The 23,099-nt window shown below is 61.5% G+C and overlaps 1 protein-coding gene across 1 annotated transcript; it reads left to right on the top strand.

Annotated features, from left to right (window-relative positions):
* Positions 1-1,160: 1,160 nt before the first annotated feature.
* Positions 1,161-22,632, top strand: AHNAK2 (AHNAK nucleoprotein 2). Its single transcript, XM_042990719.1, has 8 exons — positions 1,161-1,396; positions 1,491-1,589; positions 2,199-2,309; positions 3,111-3,261; positions 3,535-3,719; positions 3,864-5,495; positions 6,033-11,147; positions 11,694-22,632. Exons 3-8 carry the CDS (start codon positions 2,295-2,297, stop codon positions 22,023-22,025), a joined length of 17,430 nt encoding a protein of 5,809 aa, XP_042846653.1. The 5' UTR covers positions 1,161-1,396; positions 1,491-1,589; positions 2,199-2,294; the 3' UTR covers positions 22,026-22,632.
* The last annotated feature ends 467 nt before the right edge of the window (positions 22,633-23,099 follow it).

Raw genomic sequence — 23,099 nt, 5'->3', positions numbered from 1 at the left:
TCCTCCTCCTCTTCAACCCTGTGGCCCGGATGCGTTCGGGGCCGGACCTCTCTGTGTCTGGCACGCTGTGACCGCCACATACCGTTGGAAACCACATTTCCCCTGCCTCTTTCTCTCTCTCCCTTCCTTCGACTGCTTGTGTGCCGCTGGGCTGAACGTGGCCCCGCGACCTCACATGCGCTTTCGTTCTCTTGAACCTTTTTTCCTCTGTTCTCCAAATTGGACAATTTCTTCTTCTTCTTCTTCTTCTTCTTCTTCTTCTCCTTCTTCAAGTTCTTAGTTTACTCATCCTCTCGGGAAACTTCTCCGCGATTTTCAGGAATCACCAATGGTCCCTGCAGACTCTTTCCTCCTCCTTGTTGCTGGCGCCCACCTGGCGTTTGCAGACCTCCTGACGTCCTTAGCTCTGTTCTCGCGTCCCTTTCCCCGTTTTCCTTCGTGGACGGGCCGTGTCTTACGAGTCCACGTTTGGGTTCGCTGTTCCTGCACCACCCAAGGGATCATAAACTGCGCCACCATCAAAATGGGCTCTGAATCCAACACAGAGGTGAGTCTGGTGTGGTCTTGTCCATTTGGCTCCTTTTTCCCGAATTTCTGTCTTAGGTACGGTGGCCTTTCCGGGGTGAGAAGCATCAGTGACCAGCTGCTTGCGCTGAAGTCGTCGGGTGGTCATGAACTTCCTGGTGCAGATAATTGCTGTGTGGCTCACGATTGCGGCCGAGCCTCCCGCAGCCAGGGGGCTGAAAAGACCAAAGCGGCCAATTTCTCTTCGCTTTCGAGTTTTTCGATTCTTTCTTCTGGCATCTCAGTTCTGATATTGAGTCCCAGTAGTACACTTTTCAACTCCAGAATCTCTGTGTAGCTTTGTTGTCACTTGTACGTCTTTGCGACGACGTCTCCTCACTAAGCCGTCGTACTTTCCATTTCTTGTGGCTGCTTGGACATTCAGAGAATTTCCAGCACTTGCTTGTTCCTCAGTATGGATCATACTTTCCTGTTTCTTTGCGTGTCGCGTGACCCTCGGCCGACTGCTGGACACCACGGGTTCCGTACCGCGGCAGCCCTGCACCCCGGCCTCCCTCGGGGCTGGGCGCGTTCTTTCCTGCGTGTTTGTCTCCTGACTTTCTTGGACTGAATCCGTGAAGTGTGCCTTGTCTGAGCTCCCCTCGTGCAGGCTCTCTGCCATCCGGCCTGCGCGTGCCCTCAGGCCCGGCGTCCGGGATGGGGCCACGTGTGCACGAACGCGGTGCGTAGACTCTCCGGGGCCCCTCCCCCCGGGCCCGCCATCTGGTCTCCGCACCCCCGAGGCCGCACTGACTCAGCCTCTCTCTCCGCAGTGTCTGGCCGGCAGCTGCAGTCTGAGGACCCAGATGCAGAAACGGAAGAGGACCCCTCTGTAAGCAAGGCCCGGGGGATGCATGCCCTCCCGACACAGCCCCCGTCCTTTGGCGGGCCTCGGCAGAGCCCCCCTGATTGTCCTCTCCTGCCAGGTGACCGAAGGGCCGGTGGACGAGATCGTCCGGCCGAGGCCGCAGGGGTCCTCGCCGGTCTACGAATGCACTGCTGAGGGTGCCGGCTTTGGACTCCCGGTAAGCCTGCCGGACGGAGACCCACAGGCTGAGGGAAAGTGTGGGTGTGGGGCCACAGGGGGCCGCGTCTCCTTCGTCGCCCCGTGGGGGCAACTGGCACCATTTGTGCAGCCACACCGCCCTGCCCTGCCCTGCCGCCCCCTGGGCCACAGTTCCAGCCGCTCCCACATCCTGACCTTCTGTCCCTCGGGACCCCTCCCTTCAGGTGGCCGGGACGCAGTTGAGATGGCACATGTGTGCGTGTGTGCGTGCGGGGGAAGAGAGCCCGCACTCTGGACGTGCACACACGCCGTCTCGGGGAGGAGGCCCGGGGGGAGGCCGGGGAGGGGGCCTGGGGGGCCGGGGGAGGCCCGGGGGGCGCCTTCTTGCTAAATCCTTGTTTCCTTTTATTTCCTCCTCCCCCTCCACACAAAACCCCAGTTGCCCTGGGGTTTGCCCTGGGTGCGGGCGCTGGGGCCTGGGGGCTGGGCCCGGTCGGGAAGCACCAGGGCCAAGGGCCGCCTCCCCGCCGCCCCACGCGCTCGGCTCCCTGGCACGCGGCACCGCTCCGGGCCCCCCGCATGCTCGGGGCTGAGGCAGGTGGGTGACCCCTGGCATCTGTGCCTGCAGGGGGAGGACACACGGAGAAGGCGGGCTTCCTCGGGCTCGGGGGGTCGGAGGTCCTGGTGGAAGCGAGATTCGGGAGACGCTCGAACGTTTTCCAGGATGAGTCGTCGGCAGGTGGGTGTGGCTGCGCCCGAGGGTCGGGGTGGGGGGGGCCCGCTCTGGGGGGGTGGGGGTGGCGGGTCGGAGCAAGGAGAGGGACTTGCCTGTCGCTTTTGTCAGGCCTGGTCTGCGGGCAGGGGCTCCAGAGGCTGGTCCGGGGTTCCCCTGAAACCTATGGGGGGGGGGCAGGGACACCGGGCCGGTAGAGCCAGGCGCGTGGGCCTCGGTGTCCCCGGCTGTGTAATGGGTGCAGCTGCTTCACAAGCCAGGGGCGAGGCTGGGTTCTGGGGGCTCCCTGTGAGGAGGGCGCGCTGCCTTCCGAGGCGGCCTGCTCTGCCGTCGGTGGGTCAGCACCTCTGAAGCCGGCTGGGACCGGAAGCATCCGCTGGGTCTGAGGTCAGGCTGGCCGCACTGTGTGCCGTGCGCCCCGGGGGCTCCTCAGAGAGTATCGGCCACGCTGCACGTCATCGCTGCCGGAGTGTGTGCAGAAGGAACGAGACTTTGGCCGCTGAGCCGGAAGGCCAGCCTCCTCGGCCCCGTTGGGCCGACGGGGCTGCCCCCGAGTCCTGGCGGGTGGGGGTGGGGGTACGAGGAGGCCGCTCCCACCGGAGGTGGCTTGCAGCTGGCTTCCTCCGGAGCTCGGAGCTCGGACACACAGCCTGGGCTCTGGCTGGGGGCTCCTCCTCTGCCCCGCATCACCTGGATGAGGGGCGGGACTCTGGGATCCCCGTGTGCAGGGCAGGGGGGCTCCGAGCACCGACGGCCACAGCGGCACAGCCCGATGGTCGCCACGGCCCCGATGTGCTTCTGATCCAGTCCGTGCAGGAGGCGACAGAGGTGACGCTGAGGACAGAGGTGGAGGCCGGAGCCAGCGGCTACAGCGTCACAGGGGGCGGGGACCAAGGGATTTTCGTCAAGCAGGTGCTGAAGGACTCCTCCGCCGCCAAGCTCTTCAGCCTAAGAGAAGGTGCCTTGGCCGCCCCACCCCTGCAGTCCCCACGGGTCCCACCAGGACGGGAGGGCCCCGGGGCTCGGGACGCCCCCGAGGACCCCGCCAGGCCCTTTCGGGCTGAGCCGGGCTTGCTCTCTGTGCGGCTGGGTGGCCTCCTTCCCACGCAGGGCTCCGTGCAGGGTGGGCCGGGCTCCCCGTCAGGGACCCCTCTCACACACTCCTGTATCTCTGGAAGGAATGGCGAGAGCGGGGAAACTGAGGCCAAGGGCCCGCTCTGTGTTTGTCTAGGTGATCAGCTGCTCAGTGCAACCATATTCTTTGACAACATTAAATATGAAGACGCTCTCAAAATTCTTCAGTACTCAGAGCCTTACAAGGTTCAATTCCAAGTCAGACGGAAACGTCCTGCCGCAGGGGATGAGGAAGGGGTCTCCAGTGGCGCTCAGCCCGGCCGCAAGGACAGTGAGACTCAGGTGAGGCTGGGCCCCGCCGACCGCCCCACTCCCGGGGCCGAGGCTGAGTGGGGGGGCGCCCTCCCCTCCCGCATCTGTCCCGTGAGCCCAGGGCCCTAGAATTCCCATGCTACTGCTGCCACGCTCCCTGTCCTTGTATTTCAGGACAAAGATGTCGCCGATGGGTGCACAGAGACCCCCACGAAAACTGTGGAAGGAAGTGGAGACAAGGAGAGACTGATCTCCAAGCCCAGGGAGGGCAGGGGCAGGCCGTCCCAAAACGAGAGGCTCTCCTGGCCCAAATTCCAGTCAATAAAGACCAAGCCCAGGTCAGGGCCGCGGAGGTCACACAGCTCTTCAGAGGCCCGTGAGCGAGGACACCCACCTGACATGTCCCCCACGAGCACAGACACAGAGGCCCAGCTCCCAACAGAGGAGCAGGAGCAGAAGGCAGGACCGGACGGCCAGCGGAGGAGAAGGTTCCTGAACCTGCGATTCAGAGTGGGCTCAGGGAAGGGTCCAACACCGGGGGCGAAGCCGAGCACAGAGGTCCAGTCCGGGGTCCTAGAGGAGGCAGCATCCTGGGATGACAGCCAAGAGGGCGCCAAGGCCAGCACAGACAGGCCGGTGGAGGGACCAGAGGGGACATCAGCTCTCACTGCCCAGCAACCCGTGGAGCCGGGCCGCCCCAGCGAGGGAGCCTTGGGGGACGGGGCCAGCGTGGCACCCAGGCGCCGAAGAAAGACAAAGGAAGCGAAGGACCAGGTCGACTCTGTGTCAGATGGGAAACCCGGGAAGGACTCAGGCCCAAAGCCAGGTGGAGATGGCCACAGAGAAGCGGTCCAGGGCACAGAAACTGGGATTGCCACATCGGCTCTGCAAGGCAAAGTGGACACACAGGGCCGCCAACTGGAGTTCCAAATCCAAATAGCCGATGTCAAAACGCCCAACTTTGAATTCTGCAAAGAAACAATGCCAGACGGAGAAGCGGGCACAGCAGCACGACTGCAGGGACCCAGACACGGAGGTCCTACAGCAGAGGCCACGGGCATCGAAGAGCAGCCGGACCACGGACCAGGGCCACAGTTGGCCGGAAAGCCTGCAGGGCCCCTGACAGAACGGGAGGAAGGAGGAGCAGAGGGAGCTGAGGCAGGGCACGGAGAGGCACACGCCGAAGACGGGGACACACACGCACAGGGCAGACAGGAGAGGAAAACTAGGTTCAAATTCAAAACACCCTCATTCGGGTGGTCTCCAGGAAAGGACATAAAATCAGGCCAGGAACAAGACAGAGAAATGGAGAGCACGCTCACCATTCTGACCGCACAGACAGGTGCCAGAGTCAAACAGTCAGAACGCGAGAAAACAAAATTAGACACACCTGAGCGAGACTCAGGAGCCACAGAGGGAGAAACAGAGGGTGTTCGGACAACTCAAGCCGATTTTACTCTGGGAGACAGGGAGGTGGCCGCCAGAGACAGCAAGTTCAAAATGCCCAAGTTCAAGATGCCATCCTTCGGTGCCTCGGCACCAAGCAAGTCCTTGGAGGCCACGGTGGACGTGTCCCTGCCCAAGATCCAGGCGGAAGTGTCCCTGCCTTCCATGGAAGCTGAGGTCAAGAGCAATGATGTGACTGTTGAGCTGCCATCTGCTGACCTAGAACTCAAGACATCCACGGTGGGGGAGAAGGTTCCAGAAGGCCCAATACCTGAAGGGGAGCTCCAGGAACCCTCAGCAGGAGCCGGGGTCAAAGGGCACCTGCCCAAGGTGCACATACCCAGCATGAAGATGCCCAAAGTGGACTTTAAGGCGCCCCAGGTGGACATCAAGGGGCCCAAGGTGGACCTGAAGGGCACCAAAGGGGAGGTGAGGGCTCCCGACGTGGATGTGACCCTGCCCAGTGTGGAGAGGGACCTTCAGGCAACAGATGCCAAGCTGGAGGGTGACGTTACCCTGGGAGACAAGGAGGTGACCAGCAGAGACAGCAAGTTCAAAATGCCCAAGTTCAAGATGCCATCCTTTGGCACCTCAGCCCCAAGCAAAGATTTGGGAACATCCGTGGACGTGGACGTGGACGTGCCCGTGTCCAAGGATGGCACAGAGGCCAAACTGCCCTACCTGAGAGGGGAGATCCGAGCCCCAGAGGGCGCCATGCAGCTGCCTACTGCTGATATCGACCCTCGTGGGGCAGAAGTGGATATGTCCCTCCCCAAAGGACACGTGTCTGTGTCTGGGCTGAAGAGTAAAGCAGAAGGGCCCAGGATCAAGGGCCAGCTGCCTGAGGTACAGATGCCCAGCATGAAGATGCCCAAGGTCGACATCAAGGTGCCCCAGACGGACATCAAGGGGCCCAAGGTGGACATCAAGGAACCCAAAGGGGAGGTAAGCAGGCCCGACGTGGATGTGACCCTGCCCAGCGCAGACGTGGACGTCCAGGCACCCACCGCCAAGTTGGAGGGTGACATTACCCTGGGAGACAAGGAGGTAACCACTAGAGACAGCAAGTTCAAAATGCCCAAGTTCAAGATGCCATCTTTCGGTGCCTCAGTGCCAAGCAAGTCCTTGGAGGCCGCGGTGGACGTGTCCCGGCCCAAGATTCAGGCGGAAGTGTCCCTGCCCTCTGGGGAAGCTGAGGTCAAGTCCAGTGATGTGACCGTTGAGCTGCCATCTGCCGACCTAGAGGTCAAGACTGCCATGGTGGGCATGAAGCTTCCAGAAGGCCAAATACCTGAAGGGGAGCTCCAGGAACCCTCGGCAGGAGCCGGAGTCAAAGGGCACCTGCCCAAGGTGCAAATGCCAGGCATGAAGATGCCCAAAGTGGACTTTAAGGCGCCCCAGGTGGACATCAAGGCACCCAAGTTGGACATCAAAGGACCGAAGGTGGACCTGAAGGGCCCCAAAGGGGAGGTGAGCGCCCCTGACGTGGATGTGACCCTGCCCAGTGTGCAGATGGACGTCCATGCACCCACCGCCAAGTTAGAGGGTGACGTTACCCTGGGAGACAAGGAGGTGACCGCTAGAGACAGCAAGTTCAAAATGCCCAAGTTCAAGAGGCCATCTTTCGGTGCATCAGCACCAAGCAAGTCCTTGGAGGCCGCGGTGGACGTTTCCGTGCCCAAGACCCAGGCGGAAGTGTCCCTGCCTCCCATGGAAACTGAGGTCAAGACCAGTGATGTGACCGTTGAGCTGCCAGCTGCTGACCTAGAACTCAAGACTTCCACGGTGGATCATAAGCTCCCTGATGTCCAGGTGCCCGAGGGAGAGTTCCAGGAGCCCTCAACAGGAGCCGGGTTCAAAGGGCACCTGCCCAAGGTGCACATGCCCAGCATCAAGATGCCCAAAGTGGACATCAAAGCCCCCCAGGTGGACATCAAGGGGCCCAAGGTGGACATCACGGGACCCAAAGGGGAGGTGAGCGCCCCTGACGTGGATGTGACCCTGCCCAGTGTCGAGATGGATGTCCAGGCACCCACCGCCAAGTTGGAGGGTGATGTTACCCTGGGAGACAAGGAGGTTAACGCTAGAGACAGCAAGTTCAAAATGCCCAAGTTCAAGATGCCATCCTTCGGTGCCTCAGCCCCAAGCAAGTCCTTGGAGGCCGCGGTGGACATTTCCGTGCCCAAGATCCAGGCGGAAGTGTCCCTGCCTTCCATGGAAGCTGAGGTCAAGACCAGTGATGTGACCGTTGAGCTGCCATCTGCCGACCTAGAGGTCAAGACTGCCATGGTGGGCATGAAGCTTCCAGAAGGCCAAATACCTGAAGGGGAGCTCCAGGAACCCTCGGCAGGAGCCGGAGTCAAAGGGCAATTGCCCAAGGTGCAAATGCCAGGCATGAAGATGCCCAAAGTGGACTTTAAGGCGCCCCAGGTGGACATCAAGGCACCCAAGTTGGACATCAAAGGACCCAAGGTGGACCTGAAGGGCCCCAAAGGGGAGGTGACCGCCCCTGACGTGGAAGTGACCCTACCCAGTGTGCAGATGGACGTCCAGACACCCACCACCAAGTTGGAGGGTGACGTTAACCTGGGAGACAAGGAGGTGACCGCTAGAGACAGCAAGTTCAAAATGCCCAAGTTCAAGATGCCGTCCTTCGGTGCCAAAGCGCCAAGTAAGTCCTTGGAGGCTGCGGTGGACATTTCCGTGCCTAAGATCCAGGCGGAAGTGTCCCTGCCTTCCATAGAAGCTGAGGTCAAGACCAGTGATGTGACCGTTGAGCTGCCATCTGCTGACCTAGAACTCAAGACTTCCACGGTGGGTCAGAAGCTCCCTGATGTTCAGGTGCCCGAGGGAGAGTTCCAGGAGCCCTCAACAGGAGCCGGGTTCAAAGGGCACCTGCCCAAAGTGCACATGCCCACCATCAAGATGCCCAAAGTGGACATGAAAGGCCCCCAGGTGGACATCAAGGGGCCCAAGGTGGACCTGAAGGGCCCAAAAGTGGAGGTGAGCATGCCCGACATGGATGTGACCCTGCCCAGTGCAGACGTGGACGTCCAGGCACCCACCGCCAAGTTGGAGGGTGACGTTACCCTGGGAGACAAGGAAGTGACCACTAGAGACAGCAAGTTCAAAATTCCCAAGTTCAAGATGCCATCTTTCGGTGCCTCAGCACCAAGCAAGTCCTTGGAGGCCGCGGTGGACGTGTCCCGGCCCAAGATTCAGGCGGAAGTGTCCCTGCCCTCCATGGAAGCTGAGGTCAAGACCAGTGATGTGACCGTTGAGCTGCCATCTGCCGACCTAGAGGTCAAGACTGCCATGGTGGGCATGAAGCTTCCAGAAGGCCAAATACCTGAAGGGGAGCTCCAGGAACCCACTGCAGGAGCCGGAGTCAAAGGGCACCTGTCCAAGGTGCACATGCCGAGCATCAAGATGCCCAAAGTGGACTTTAAGGCACCCCAAGTGGAAATCAAGGGGCCCAAGGTGGACATCAAGGGACCCAAAAGGGAGGTGAGCACCCCTGACGTGGATGTGACCCTGCCCAGTGTGGACATGGATATCCAGGCACCCACCACCAAATTGGAGGGTGACGTTACCCTGGGAGACAAGGAGGTGACCGCTAGAGACAGCAAGTTCAAAATGCCCAAGCTCAAGATGCCATCTTTCGGTGCCTCAACACCAAGCAAGTCCTTGGAGGCCGCGGCGGACGTGTCCCTGCCCAAGATCCAGGTGGAAGTGTCCCTGCCCTCCATGGAAGCTGAGGTCAAGTCCAGTGATGTGACCGTTGAGCTGCCATCTGCCGACCTAGAGGTCAAGACTGCCATGGTGGGCATGAAGCTTCCAGAAGGCCAAATACCTGAAGGGGAGCTCCAGGAACCCACTGCAGGAGCCGGAGTCAAAGGGCACCTGTCCAAGGTGCACATGCCGAGCATCAAGATGCCCAAAGTGGACTTTAAGGCACCCCAAGTGGAAATCAAGGGGCCCAAGTTCGACATGAAGGCCCCCCAGGTGGACATCAAGGGGCCCAAGGTAGACCTGAAGGGCCCAAAAGGGGAGGTGAGTGCGCCCGACGTGGATGTGACCCTGCCCAGCGCAGAGGTGGACGTCCAGGCACCCACCGCCAAGTTGGAGGGTGACGTTACCCTGGGAGACAAGGAGGTGACCGCTAGAGACAGCAAGTTCAAAATGCCCAAGTTCAAGATGCCGTCCTTCGGTGCCTCAGCGCCAAGCAAGTCCTTGGAAGCCGCGATGGATGTTTCCGTGCCTAAGATCCAGGCGGAAGTGTCCCTGCCTTCCATGGAAGCTGAGGTCAAGACCAGTGATGTGACCGTTGAGCTGCCAGCTGCTGACCTAGAACTCAAGACTTCCACGGTGGGCCAGAAGCTCCCTGATGTTCAGGTGCCCGAGGGAGAGTTCCAGGAGCCCTCAGCAGGAGCCGGGTTCAAAGGGCACCTGCCCAAGGTGCACATGCCCAGCATCAAGATGCCCAAAGTGGACATCAAAGCCCCCCAGGTGGACATCAAGGGGCCCAAGGTGGACATCAAGGGACCCAAAGGGGAGGTGAGCGCCCCTGACGTGGATGTGACCCTGCCTAGTGTGGAGATGGATGTCCAGGCACCCACCGCCAAGTTGGAGGGTGACGTTACCCTGGGAGACAAGGAGGTGACTGCCAGAGACAGCAAGTTCAAAATGCCCAAGTTCAAGATGCCATCCTTCGGTGCCTCGGCACCAAGCAAGTCCTTGGAGGCCGCGGTGGATGTGTCCCTGCCCAAGATCCAGGCGGAAGTGTCCCTGCCCTCCATGGATGCTGAGGTCAAGTCCAGTGATGTGACCGTTGAGCTGCCATCTGGCGATCTAGAGGTCAAGACTGCCATGGTGGGCATGAAGCTTCCAGAAGGCCAAATACCTGAAGGGGAGCTCCAGGAACCCACTGCAGGAGCCGGAGTCAAAGGGCACCTGCCCAAGGTGCACATACCCAGCATGAAGATGCCCAAAGTGGACTTTAAGGCCCCCCAGGTGGACATCAAGGGGCCCAAGGTGGACCTGAAGGGCCCAAAAGTGGAGGTGAGCGTGCCCGACGTGGATGTGACCCTGCCCAGTGCAGACGTGGACGTCCAGGCACCCACCGCCAAGTTGGAGGGTGACGTTACCCTGGGAGACAAGGAGGTGACCGCTAGAGACAGCAAGTTCAAAATGCCCAAGTTCAAGATGCCGTCCTTTGGTGCCTCAGCGCCAAGCAAGTCCTTGGAGGCCGCGGTGGATGTTTCCGTGCCTAAGATCCAGGCAGAAGTTTCCCTGCCTCCCATGGAAGCTGAGGTCAAGACCAGTGATGTGACCGTTAGGCTGCCATCTGCCGACCTAGAGGTCAAGACTGCCATGGTGGGCATGAAGCTTCCAGAAGGCCAAATACCTGAAGGGGAGCTCCAGGAACCCACTGCAGGAGCCGGAGTCAAAGGGCACCTGTCCAAGGTGCACATACCCAGCATGAAGATGCCCAAAGTGGACTTTAAGGCACCCCAGGTGGACATCAAGGGGCCCAAGGTGGACATGAAGGCCCCCCAGGTGGACATCAAGGGGCCCAAGGTGGACCTGAAGGGCCCAAAAGTGGAGGTGAGCGTGCCCGACGTGGATGTGACCCTGCCCAGTGCAGACTTAGACATCCAGGCATCCACGGCCAAGTTGGAGGGTGACGTTACCCTGGGAGACAAGGAGGTGACCGCTAGAGACAGCAAGTTCAAAATGCCCAAGTTCAAGATGCCATCCTTCGGTGCCTCAGCGCCAAGCAAGTCCTTGGAGGCCGCGGTGGACGTGTCCCTGCCCAAGATCCAGGCGGAAGTGTCCCTGCCCTCCATGGAAGCTGAGGTCAAGTCCAGTGATGTGACCGTTGAGCTGCCATCTGCCGACCTAGAGGTCAAGACTGCCGTGGTGGGCATGAAGCTTCCAGAAGGCCAAATACCTGAAGGGGAGCTCCAGGAACCCACTGCAGGAGCCGGAGTCAAAGGGCACCTGCCCAAGGTGCACATGCCCAGCATCAAGATGCCCAAAGTGGACTTTAAGGCACCCCAGGTGGACATCAAGGGGCCCAAGTTCGACATGAAGCCCCACCAGGTGGACATCAAGGGGCCCAAGGTAGACCTGAAGGGCCCAAAAGGGGAGGTGAGTTCGCCCGACGTGGATGTGACCCTGCGCAGCGCAGAGGTGGACGTCCATGCACCCACCGCCAAGTTGGAGGGTGACGTTACCCTGGGAGACAAGGAGGTGACCGCTAGAGACAGCAAGTTCAAAATGCCCAAGTTCAAGATGCCATCCTTCGGTGCCTCAGCCCCAAGCAAGTCCTTGGAGGCCGCGGTGGACGTTTCCATGCCTAAGATCCAGGCAGAAGTGTCCCTGCCTTCCATGGAAGCTGAGGTCAAGACCAGTGATGTGACCGTTGAGCTGCCAGCTGCTGACCTAGAACTCAAGACTTCCACGATGGGCCAGAAGCTCCCTGATGTTCATGTGTCCGAGGGAGAGTTCCAGGAGCCCTCAGCAGGAGCCGGGTTCAAAGCGCACGTGCCCAAGGTGCACATGCCCAGCATCAAGATGCCCAAAGTGGACATGAAAGGCCCCCAGGTGGACATCAAGGGGCCCAAGGTGGACATCAAGGGACCCAAAGGGAAGGTGAGCGCCCCTGACGTGCATGTGACCCTGCCCAGTGCGGATATGGATGTCCAGGCACCCACCGCCAAGTTGGAGGGTGACGTTACCCTGGGAGACAAGGAGGTGACCGCTAGAGACAGCAAGTTCAAAATGCCCAAGTTCAAGATGCCATCCTTCGGTGCCTCGGCACCAAGCAAGTCCTTGGAGGCCGCGGTGGATGTGTCCCTGCCCAAGATCCAGGCGGAAGTGTCCCTGCCCTCCATGGATGCTGAGGTCAAGTCCAGTGATGTGACCGTTGAGCTGCCATCTGCCGACCTAGAGGTCAAGACTGCCATGGTGGGCATGAAGCTTCCAGAAGGCCAAATACCTGAAGGGGAGCTTCAGGAACCCTCGGCAGGAGCCGGAGTCAAAGGGCACCTGCCCAAGGTGCACATACCCAGCATGAAGATGCCCAAAGTGGACTTTAAGGCACCCCAGGTGGACATCAAGGGGCCCAAGTTCGACATGAAGGCCCCCCAGGTGGACATCAAGGGGCCCAAGGTGGACCTGAAGGGCCAAAAAGGGGAGGTGAGCGTGCCCGACGTGGATGTGACCCCACCCAGTGCAGACGTGGACGTCCAGGCATCCACCGCCAAGTTGGAGGGTGACGTTACCCTGGGAGACAAGGAGGTGACCGCTAGAGACAGCAAGTTCAAAATGCCCAAGTTCAAGATGCCATCTTTCGGTGCCTCAACGCCAAGCAAGTCCTTGGAGGCCACGGTGGACGTGTCCCTGCCCAAGATCCAGGCGGAAGTGTCCCTGTCCTCCATGGAAGCTGAGGTCAAGTCCAGTGATGTGACCGTTGAGCTGCCATCTGCCGACCTAGAGGTCAAGACTGCCGTGGTGGGCATGAAGCTTCCAGAAGGCCAAATACCTGAAGGGGAGCTCCAGGAACCCACTGCAGGAGCCGGAGTCAAAGGGCACCTGCCCAAGGTGCACATGCCGAGCATCAAGATGCCCAAAGTGGACTTTAAGGCACCCCAGGTGGACATCAAGGGGCCCAAGTTCGACATGAAGCCCCCCCAGGTGGACATCAAGGGGCCCAAGGTAGACCTGAAGGGCCCAAAAGGGGAGGTGAGTGCGCCCGATGTGGATGTGACCCTGCCCAGCGCAGAGGTGGACGTCCATGCACCCACCGCAAAGTTGGAGGGTGACGTTACCCTGGGAGACAAGGAGGTGACCGCTAGAGACAGCAAGTTCAAAATGCCCAAGTTCAAGATGCCATCCTTCGGTGCCTCAGCCCCAAGCAAGTCCTTGGAGGCCGCGGTGGACGTTTCCGTGCCTAAGATCCAGGCGGAAGTGTCCCTGCCTTCCATGGAAGCTGAGGTCAAGACCAGTGATGTGACCATTGAGCTGCCAGCTGCTGACCTAGAACTCAAGACTTCCACGATGGGCCAGAAGCTCCCTGATGTTCATGTGCCCGAGGGAGAGTTCCAGGAGCCCTCAGCAGGAGCCGGGTTCAAAGGGCACCTGCCCAAGGTGCACATGCCCAGCATCAAGATGCCCAAAGTGGACATCAAAGCCCCCCAGGTGGACATCAAGGGGCCCAAGGTGGACATCAAGGGACCCAAAGGGGAGGTGAGCGCCCCTGACGTGGATGTGACCCTGCCCAGTGTGGAGATGGATGTCCAGGCACCCACCGCCAAGTTGGAGGGTGACGTTACCCTGGGAGACAAGGAGGTGACCGCTAGAGACAGCAAGTTCAAAATGCCCAAGTTCAAGATGCCATCCTTCGGTGCCTCAGCACCAAGCAAGTCCTTGGAGGCCGCGGTGGACGTGTCCCTGCCCAAGATCAAGGCGGAAGTGTCCCTGCCCTCCATGGAAGCTGAGGTCAAGTCCAGTGATGTGACCATTGAGCTGCCATCTGCCGACCTAGAGGTCAAGACTGCCATGGTGGGCATGAAGCTTCCAGAAGGCCAAATACCTGAAGGGGAGCTCCAGGAACCCACTGCAGGAGCCGGAGTCAAAGGGCACCTGCCCAAGGTGCACATGCCCAGCATCAAGATGCCCAAAGTGGACTTTAAGGCACCCCAGGTGGACATCAAGGGGCCCAAGTTCGACATGAAGCCCCCCCAGGTGGACATCAAGGGGCCCAAGGTAGACCTGAAGGGCGCAAAAGGGGAGGTGAGTGCGTCCGATGTGGATGTGACCCTGCCCAGCGCAGAGGTGGACGTCCATGCACCCACCGCCAAGTTGGAGGGTGACGTTACCCTGGGAGACAAGGAGGTGACCGCTAGAGACAGCAAGTTCAAAATGCCCAAGTTCAAGATGCCGTCCTTCGGTGCCTCAGCCCCAAGCAAGTCCTTGGAGGCTGCAGTGGACGTTTCCGTGCCTAAGATCCAGGCGGAAGTGTCCCTGCCTTCCATGGAAGCTGAGGTCAAGACCAGTGATGTGACCGTTGAGCTGCCAGCTGCTGACCTAGAACTCAAGTCTTCCACGATGGGCCAGAAGCTCCCTGATGTTCAGGTGCCCGAGGGAGAGTTCCAGGAGCCCTCAGCAGGAGCCGGGTTCAAAGGGCACCTGCCCAAGGTGCACATGCCCAGCATCAAGATGCCCAAAGTGGACATCAAAGCCCCCCAGGTGGACATCAAGGGGCCCAAGGTGGACATCAAGGGACCCAAAGTGGAGGTGAGCGCCCCTGACGTGCATGTGACCCTGCCCAGTGCGGACATGGAAGTCCAGGCACCCACCGCCAAGTTGGAGGGTGACGTTACCCTGGGAGACAAGGAGGTGACCGCTAGAGACAGCAAGTTAAAAATGCCCAAGTTCAAGATGCCATCCTTCGGTGCCTCGGCACCAACCAAGTCCTTGGAGGCCGCGGTGGACGTGTCCCTGCCCAAGATCAAGGCGGAAGTGTCCCTGCCCTCCATGGAAGCTGAGGTCAAGTCCAGTGATGTGACCGTTGAGCTGCCATCTGCCGACCTAGAGGTCAAGACTGCCATGGTGGGCATGAAGCTTCCAGAAGGCCAAATACCTGAAGGGGAGCTCCAGGAACCCACTGCAGGAGCCGGAGTCAAAGGGCACCTGCCCAAGGTGCACATACCCAGCATGAAGATGCCCAAAGTGGACTTTAAGGCACCCCAGGTGGATATCAAGGGGCCCAAGGTGGACATGAAGGCCCCCCAGGTGGACATCAAGGGGCCCAAGGTGGACCTGAAGGGCCCAAAAGTGGAGGTGAGCATGCCCGACGTGGATGTGACCCTGCCCAGTGCAGACGTAGACGTCCAGGCATCCACCGCCAAGTTGGAGGGTGACGTTACCCTGGGAGACAAGGAGGTGACCGCTAGAGACAGCAAGTTCAAAATGCCCAAGTTCAAGATGCCATCTTTCGGTGCCTCAACGCCAAGCAAGTCCTTGGAGGCCGCGGTGGACGTGTCCCTGCCCAAGATCCAGGCAGAAGTGTCCCTGCCCTCCATGGAAGCTGAGGTCAAGACCAGTGATGTGACCGTTGAGCTGCCATCTGCCGACCTAGAGGTCAAGACTGCCGTGGTGGGCATGAAGCTTCCAGAAGGCCAAATACCTGAAGGGGAGCTCCAGGAACCCTCGGCAGGAGCCGGAGTCAAAGGGCACCTGCCCAAGGTGCAAAAGCCAGGCATGAAGATGCCCAAAGTGGACTTTAAGGCGCCCCAGGTGGACATCAAGGCACCCAAGTTGGACATCAAAGGACCCATGGTGGACCTGAAGGGCCCCAAAGGGGAGGTGAGCACCCCTGACGTGGATGTGACCTTGCCCAGTGTGCAGATGGACGTCCATGCACCCACCGCCAAGTTGGAGGGTGACGTTACCCTGGGAGACAAGGAGGTGACCGCTAGAGACAGCAAGTTCAAAATGCCCAAGTTCAAGATGCCGTCCTTTGGTGCCTCAGCGCCAAGCAAGTCCTTGGAGGCCGCGATGGATGTTTCCGTGCCTAAGATCCAGGCGGAAGTGTCCCTGCCTTCCATGGAAGCTGAGGTCAAGACCAGTGATGTGACCGTTGAGCTGCCAGCTGCTGACCTAGAACTCAAGACTTCCACGGTGGGTCAGAAGCTCCCTGATGTTCAGGTGCCTGAGGGAGAGTTCCAGGAGCCCTCAGCAGGAGCCGGGTTCAAAGGGCACCTGCCCAAGGTGCACATGCCCAGCATCAAGATGCCCAAAGTGGACATCAAAGCCCCCCAGGTGGACATCAAGGGGCCCAAGGTGGACATCAAGGGACCCAAAGGGGAGGTGAGCGCCCCTGACGTGGATGTGACCCTGCCCAGTGTGGAGATGGATGTCCAGGCACCCACCGCCAAATTGGAAGGTGACGTTACCCTGGGAGACAAGGAGGTGACCGCTAGAGACAGCAAGTTCAAAATGCCCAAGTTCAAGATGCCATCCTTCGGTGCCTCGGCACCAAGCAAGTCCTTGGAGGCCGCGGTGGATGTGTCCCTGCCCAAGATCCAGGCGGAAGTGTCCCTGCCCTCCATGGATGCTGAGGTCAAGTCCAGTGATGTGACCGTTGAGCTGCCATCTGCCGACCTAGAGGTCAAGACTGCCATGGTGGGCATGAAGCTTCCAGAAGGCCAAATACCTGAAGGGGAGCTTCAGGAACCCTCGGCAGGAGCCGGAGTCAAAGGGCACCTGCCCAAGGTGCACATGCCCAGCATGAAGATGCCCAAAGTGGACTTTAAGGCACCCCAGGTGGACATCAAGGGGCCCAAGTTCGACATGAAGGCCCCCCAGGTGGACATCAAGGGGCCCAAGGTGGACCTGAAGGGCCCAAAAGTGGAGGTGAGCGTGCCCGACGTGGATGTGACCCTGCCCAGTGCAGACGTAGACGTCCAGGCATCCACCGCCAAGTTGGAGGGTGACGTTACCCTGGGAGACAAGGAGGTGACCGCTAGAGACAGCAAGTTCAAAATGCCCAAGTTCAAGATGCCATCCTTCGGTGCCTCAGCACCAAGCAAGTCCTTGGAGGCCGCGGTGGATGTTTCCGTGCCTAAGATCCAGGCGGAAGTGTCCCTGCCTCCCATGGAAGCTGAGGCCAAGACCAGTGATGTGACCGTTGAGCTGCCAGCTGCTGAACTAGAACTCAAGACTTCCACGGTGGGTCAGAAGCTCCCTGATGTTCAGGTGCCCGAGGGAGAGTTCCAGGAGCCCTCAGCAGGAGCCGGGTTCAAAGGGCACCTGCCCAAGGTGCACATGCCCAGCATCAAGATGCCCAAAGTGGACATCAAAGCCCCCCAGGTGGACATCAAGGGGCCCAAGGTGGACATCACGGGACCCAAAGGGGAGGTGAGCGCCCCTGATGTGGATGTGACCCTGCCCAGTGTGGAGATGGGTGTCCAGGCACCCACCGCCAAGTTGGAGGGTGACGTTACCCTGGGAGACAAGGAGGTGACCGCTAGAGACAGCAAGTTCAAAATGCCCAAGTTCAAGATGCCATCCTTCGGTGCCTCAGCACCAAGCAAGTCCTTGGAGGCCGCGGTGGACGTGTCCCTGCCCAAGATCAAGGCGGAAGTGTCCCTGCCCTCCATGGAAGCTGAGGTCAAGTCCAGTGATGTGACCATTGAGCTGCCATCTGCCGACCTAGAGGTCAAGACTGCCATGGTGGGCATGAAGCTTCCAGAAGGCCAAATCCCTGAAGGGGAGCTCCAGGAACCCACTGCAGGAGCCGGAGTCAAAGGGCACCTGCCCAAGGTGCACATACCCAGCATGAAGATGCCCAAAGTGGACTTTAAGGCACCCCAGGTGGACATCAAGGGGCCCAAGGTGGACATGAAGGCCCCCCAGGTGGACATCAAGGGGCCCAAGGTAGACCTGAAGGGCCCAAAAGTGGAGGTGAGCGTGCCCGACGTGGATGTGACCCTGCCCATTGCAGACGTGGACATCCAGGCACCCACCGCCAAGTTGGAGGGTGACGTTACCCTGGGAGACAAGGAGGTGACCGCTAGAGACAGCAAGTTCAAAATGCCCAAGTTCAAGATGCCGTCCTTTGGTGCCTCAGCGCCAAGCAAGTCCTTGGAGGCCGCGGTGGACGTTTCCGTGCCTAAGATCCAGGCGGAAGTGTCCCTGCCTTCCATGGAAGCTGAGGTCAAGACCAGTGATGTGACCGTTGAGCTGCCAGCTGCTGAACTAGAACTCAAGACTTCCACGGTGGGCCAGAAGCTCCCTGATGTTCAGGTGCCCGAGGGAGAGTTCCAGGAGCCCTCAGCAGGAGCCGGGTTCAAAGGGCACCTGCCCAAGGTGCACATGCCCAGCATCAAGATGCCCAGAGTGGACATCAAAGCCCCCCAGGTGGACATCAAGGGGCCCAAGGTGGACATCAAGGGACCCAAAGGGGAGGTGAGCGCCCCTGACGTGGATGTGACCCTGCCCAGGGTGGAGATGGATGTCCAGGCACCCACCGCCAAGTTGGAGGGTGACGTTACCCTGGGAGACAAGGAGGTGACCGCTAGAGACAGCAAGTTCAAAATGCCCAAGTTCAAGATGCCATCCTTCGGTGCCTCAGCGCCAAGCAAGTCCTTGGAGGCCGCGGTGGACGTGTCCCTGCCCAAGATCCAGGCGGAAGTGTCCCTGCCCTCCATGGAAGCTGAGGTCAAGTCCAGTGATGTGACCGTTGAGCTGCCATCTGCCGACCTAGAACTCAAGGCTGCCATGGTAGCCGAGGAGGTCCCGGAGATCGAAATGCCCGAGGGGGAGCCTCAGGAACCCTCAGCAGGAGCCGGACTCAAAGGGCACGTGCCCAAGGTGCACATGCCCAGCGTGAAGATGCCCAAAGTGGACTTTAAGGCGCCCCAGGTGGACATCAAGGGCCCCAAGGTGGACGTGAAGACCGCCGAAGGGGAGTTGAGCGCCCCCGACATGGATGTGACCCTGCCCAGCGTGGAGTTGGACGCCCAGTCACCCAGGACTAAGTCAGATGTGGATATGTCCTCTCGGAACCTGGAATTGTTTTCTAAAGGAAGCAAGTTGAAGTTTCCTAAAATCAACATTTCTTCTTCTGGTCACCCCAGTAGTAAGTCCTCTCTGGTCTCTCCACCTGTTGAGGGAATTGCCAAAGATGTTGACCTCAGTCCTTCTTCTGGCCCCATGGATCCCGTCGTACGTGCTTGTGATGAGGATGCCGTCCCAGTCAAAGGTGACGTAGGTCTCTCAATTGGGAAAGATGGAGGTCGAAGCAAAAGCAAAAAATCCCATTTCAAACTCCCCAAAGTCTTTTCTCCACCTGGGAAAACCCCTAAAGTGTTCTTAGCTTTTGGAGGAGATGTTGCCATGCGTTCGCCTCCGAGCGAGTCTGGGCATGGCGGGTCCCCGGGGCTGTCCAGTACTTCTGAAACTTCCCTGCCGGAGTCCCGGCCCGGCTGGCTCAGTGGTCCCCGTGGGGATTCCTCTAGCCTCATTCCGGGTGAGGACGTCACACTTACAAAGTACCAGGTGACCATCCCCCGTGACCCCGCCTCCCCCGAGCTGCCCTGTGTAGGCCTGTCTGGGTCCCAGGCGGAGTCTCAGTTGCCCAGCGTGGCCGGTGCCGTGGACTCCCCATCCAGAGAGAATATTCTGCTGTCCCAGCCTGACGGCCACAGTGGCCCAGTGCACACCGTATTTCCTGAATCTTATGGCCGCGTGACTTTTCCTAAATTTCATCGGCCAAAGTTCCAACTGTCATCCCCCCAGTCAGCAGCTGGCATGGCGGAGCCCGGAGCTGCAGAGGGTGTCCCCGCCCTGTCCCCTCCCCTCCCTGAGTGGGGACCGCACTCCTCGGCCAGGGAAGCCACGGGGTCCCCCTTGCCAGGCAGTCAGTTGCCGTCTGCAGGTGTCTCTGTGTCCACGGTGGCAGAGGGACATGTGGGCACCGCGGGGACATCAGCAGTGGCTGGAGGGGAAGCCCCAGCCGGAGACGCGGAGCCTGAGGGCAGGGGCGGTCCTGTGAGAGCACCAAGAGTCAAGCTTCCCTCTTTCCGCTGGTCCCCAAAAAAGGGGGCGGAGTCCAAAGCAGCCCCTGGACCCGCCCTGCCACCGGGGGTTTCCCTGCCACCAGCAGCAGCAGGTGAGGATGTGAGTCTTGGGCAGGAGGGAGAGAAGGGGGTGGTCAGAGCACCCGCCCTCGCCCTACTGAAGGTCTCACCTCCCACAGTGACGGCTTCCACAGGAGGGGCCGGCGGAAGTGGTGGGGGCGGGGGTGCAGGTGCAGCAGCTGGGTCCCCAGAAGGAGCGGACGTGACCCTCCGCCCCGCACAGGCCCACGCTCCCGGTGCCGGCTTCGTCGAAGATGCGCTCAGACCCGCCGAGGCCCCGCCGGAGGCGAGCCTGTCCACCCGTGGCCCGTCCCTTGGAGACAGCAGCAGAGAGCACGGTCCTGGGGACAGCTCACAAAGCCAGCTTTGTGGGGAGGTGATGGCCCCCTCAACAGAGGTCCCCCTGCAGCCGTCCCGGACAACCCCAGATGCCGCCTCCCCCACGGAGGGGAGCCCAGCGCGGGAGGCGCCAGCGGGAGTCACCCCGGCCGGCCCCAGGGAGAGCTGGTTTAGAATGCCCGCGCTGCGTCTGCCCAGCTTCAGGCGCCCCTCCAAGGAGAGGCCTGGGTCTGCAGGGCTGGGGGCTCAGGGGCCCGCGCCTGCCACCAGTGCGCCAGGGGAGGGACAGGCACCGACCACAGTCCGGAGTCAGGGTGTCCCTGTTCCTGAGTCCGAGGAGGAGACGACTGAGTGCCCGCGGCCCCTGGAGGCCGGTGCTGACGTGGGAGCCACTGACATCGAGGCTTCTCACACAGATGTCCCGCAGAGGAATCTAGACCTTCAGGCCCCTGCTGCCGGCACGTCCGCTCCCGAGGTCAGGGTCCGGCCAGGCGCAGGCTCCCTGCCCCTCCGGGTGTGCGGGACACTTGCAGAGCCCCGTGGGCCTCCAGGAGAAGCAGGCCAGCGCCCCCTTGCTGGGACAGCAGCAGCGCAGGCCCAGGGCCCGGCCGGGGGCGCTGAGGAGCCGCCTCCCCAGCCCGAAGGCCCCCTCAGACTGAGGGCCTCCAGTACCGACGTGCCGTCCCAGGTTTCCGTGGTCAACGTGGGTCAAGTCTGGGAGGACTCTGTGCTCACCGTCCAGTTCCCCAAGTTAAAGGTTCCGAGGTTCAGCTTCCCAGCCCCCAGTGCGGAGGCTGACGTTTTCGTGCCCCGTGTCAGAGAGCTGCCGTCCCCACAGAGCCATCCTGACACTGCCCTGCTCGGGCAAAGCCCCGGCGCCCGGGACGCCGGCGTCCTGAAGGCGCCCGAGGCCGTCCCCTCAGAAGCCGCCCCCATCTGTAAGGTCAGGGTGCACATTCAGAGCGCGGAGGCCGAGAGCAGGCAGGTCACCGTACAAAGCACGGTGACAGCCGTGTACACAGAGCTCTCGGAGCCCGAGGCTTTTCCTGCCCGGATCGTGCGGGAGTCAGAGGTCCCTGCGTCAGAGGCCCAAACGCCTTCCTATGGGTTCTCCTTACTAAAGGGGAGGGTCCCTGAGCCCACCGCTGGGTCGCAGGTACACGCGGCGACTGCGGACCCTGGGCCAAGAGGGCGCCTTCAGGAGCCAGCCCCAGGAGCAGGACCTGTTTCTGGAGACCCACAGCCCGACACCGGAGAGCCCTTTGAAATTCTCTCTCCCGATGGAGACGTGCCGGGAATGCCAGCCTGCTCTTCTGACCTGCGCTCTGGCCATGGGCGCGCAGACAGCTGTTCTGACGAGGAGCCCGCGGAAATTCTCGAGTTCCCGCCGGAAGAGGGCCGGGAGGCGGCGGCTGCCCTGGCCGAGGAGGACGGGGCCCCCAGGGCAAAAGCAGAAGGTAAAAGGTCCTCCGGCCTGTTCCGGTTTTGGCTCCCCAGCATCGGGTTTTCCTCCTCTGTCGCCGAGGCCAGCGCTGACCCCCAGGCCGAAGCCCCGAGACCCGCTCCGGTCCAGACGCAGCCCGAGGCGCGGCCGCCGCACCCGCAGGAGAGAGCGGGCTGGTTTCGATTGCCCAGGTTGGGCTTCTCCTCGTCTCCCACCAAGAAAAGCCAGAGCGCGGAGGCGGAGGCGGGTCCGGCCGAGCAGCACCTCCAGGAAGAGGCAGGCACCTTCTTTGACGCCCGAGAAAGCTTCTCCCCCGAGGAGCAGGAAGAGGGGGGGTCGGCGGAGGCCGCGGGCTCCGGGGCGATGGTGGCCTCCGCGGCGAGAACTGAGCTGATCCTGCTGGAGGGGGACGGAGCCGCCAGCCGGCCCCCGGCGCCCAGGCCCGGCAGCGAATGAGGGCCGGGCAGGGGAGACCCTTCCCCGGAGGACGGGTGCCCAAACGAAATCCCGACGCAGAGGCCCCGCCGCGCACGGGGCTCCCGTCCCGCGGCCCACGGGACTGAGGCGCAGGGCGGCGGTGCCGGGACGGACGTGGCCCTCCAGGGCGGGAGCCCTGTGGGGACCCCCGGGGCGGCGGGGCCGCGGAGGGTGTAGTAGTTTCGCTGTCCTGTAGCCCCTGCCTGGTCCCGCCCCGTCTCAGGTGGAGTCTGGCGCCTTCCAGAGAGCCCCCTGCCTGCTTGCCTGTCACGAGCTCACTCCCGGCCTCACCCAGGCGAGCTTGGGGACGACACGCGACACACGCACGCGGGGCAGAGGGAGGTGGCTGCGGGCGGGTGAGCCAGCCGAGGGGGCACCCGTCCGTGCCCGCACGGCCCCGCGCGGTCCCTGAGCCCCTTCGCGCACACGCTGCCACCAGGCCCCCCCCCCCACCGCGGAAGCTCCCTGGCTGTCCCCAGATGGGCAATAAAGGACAGGATGCACCCACAGCACTGGCTGCGAGGTCTTGTGTTCCGCTCGGGCTCCCCACGCACGCCCAGAACCAGTCTGGGCCGAGTTGCCGTAGGAGAGAGTTCGGGGCGGGGGGGGGGTGGGGGGGAATCTTAGAGCAGACCTTCGCTTACCCGCGTGTCCGTCAGATCCTTCTCGAGTCAGCGGCTGTGAGAGACCGAAAGGAAGGAGGCGCAGGCCGGGAGCTCAGTGTGGCCACGCTGCCACTGCTCGGCGGGAAGGACAGGGACAGAGCAGGGCAGTTGGCTGTGACAGGCCGTCTGGGAGGCCTTCCTTCACCTCCTTCCCAGCAGCCACGGGGAACACATGGGGGGGCAGCAGTGAGGCTCCAGGGTCCCCCACCCCCGTGTCAGCTCTCCACCCACCCACCCCCCCCCCCCCCGCGGCCCGCAGTGCTCGTCCTGGGCCCAGGGCACCCGCCTGCTCTCCCCTCCCTCCTTGCCCCTGCTGGCTCCCGGAGACCCGCCACCTCGCCCCCCGAGGGGAAGGGCTGCTCTCGGGCTGAGGGGAGGGTGCAGCAGC

Source organism: Panthera tigris, chromosome B3 (genome assembly GCF_018350195.1).
Source record: "Panthera tigris isolate Pti1 chromosome B3, P.tigris_Pti1_mat1.1, whole genome shotgun sequence".
In the NCBI taxonomy this organism is placed as follows: Eukaryota; Metazoa; Chordata; class Mammalia; order Carnivora; family Felidae; genus Panthera; species Panthera tigris.
Note: the sequence above shows the minus strand (reverse complement) of the source record. Positions and strands in the feature narration are given on the sequence as shown.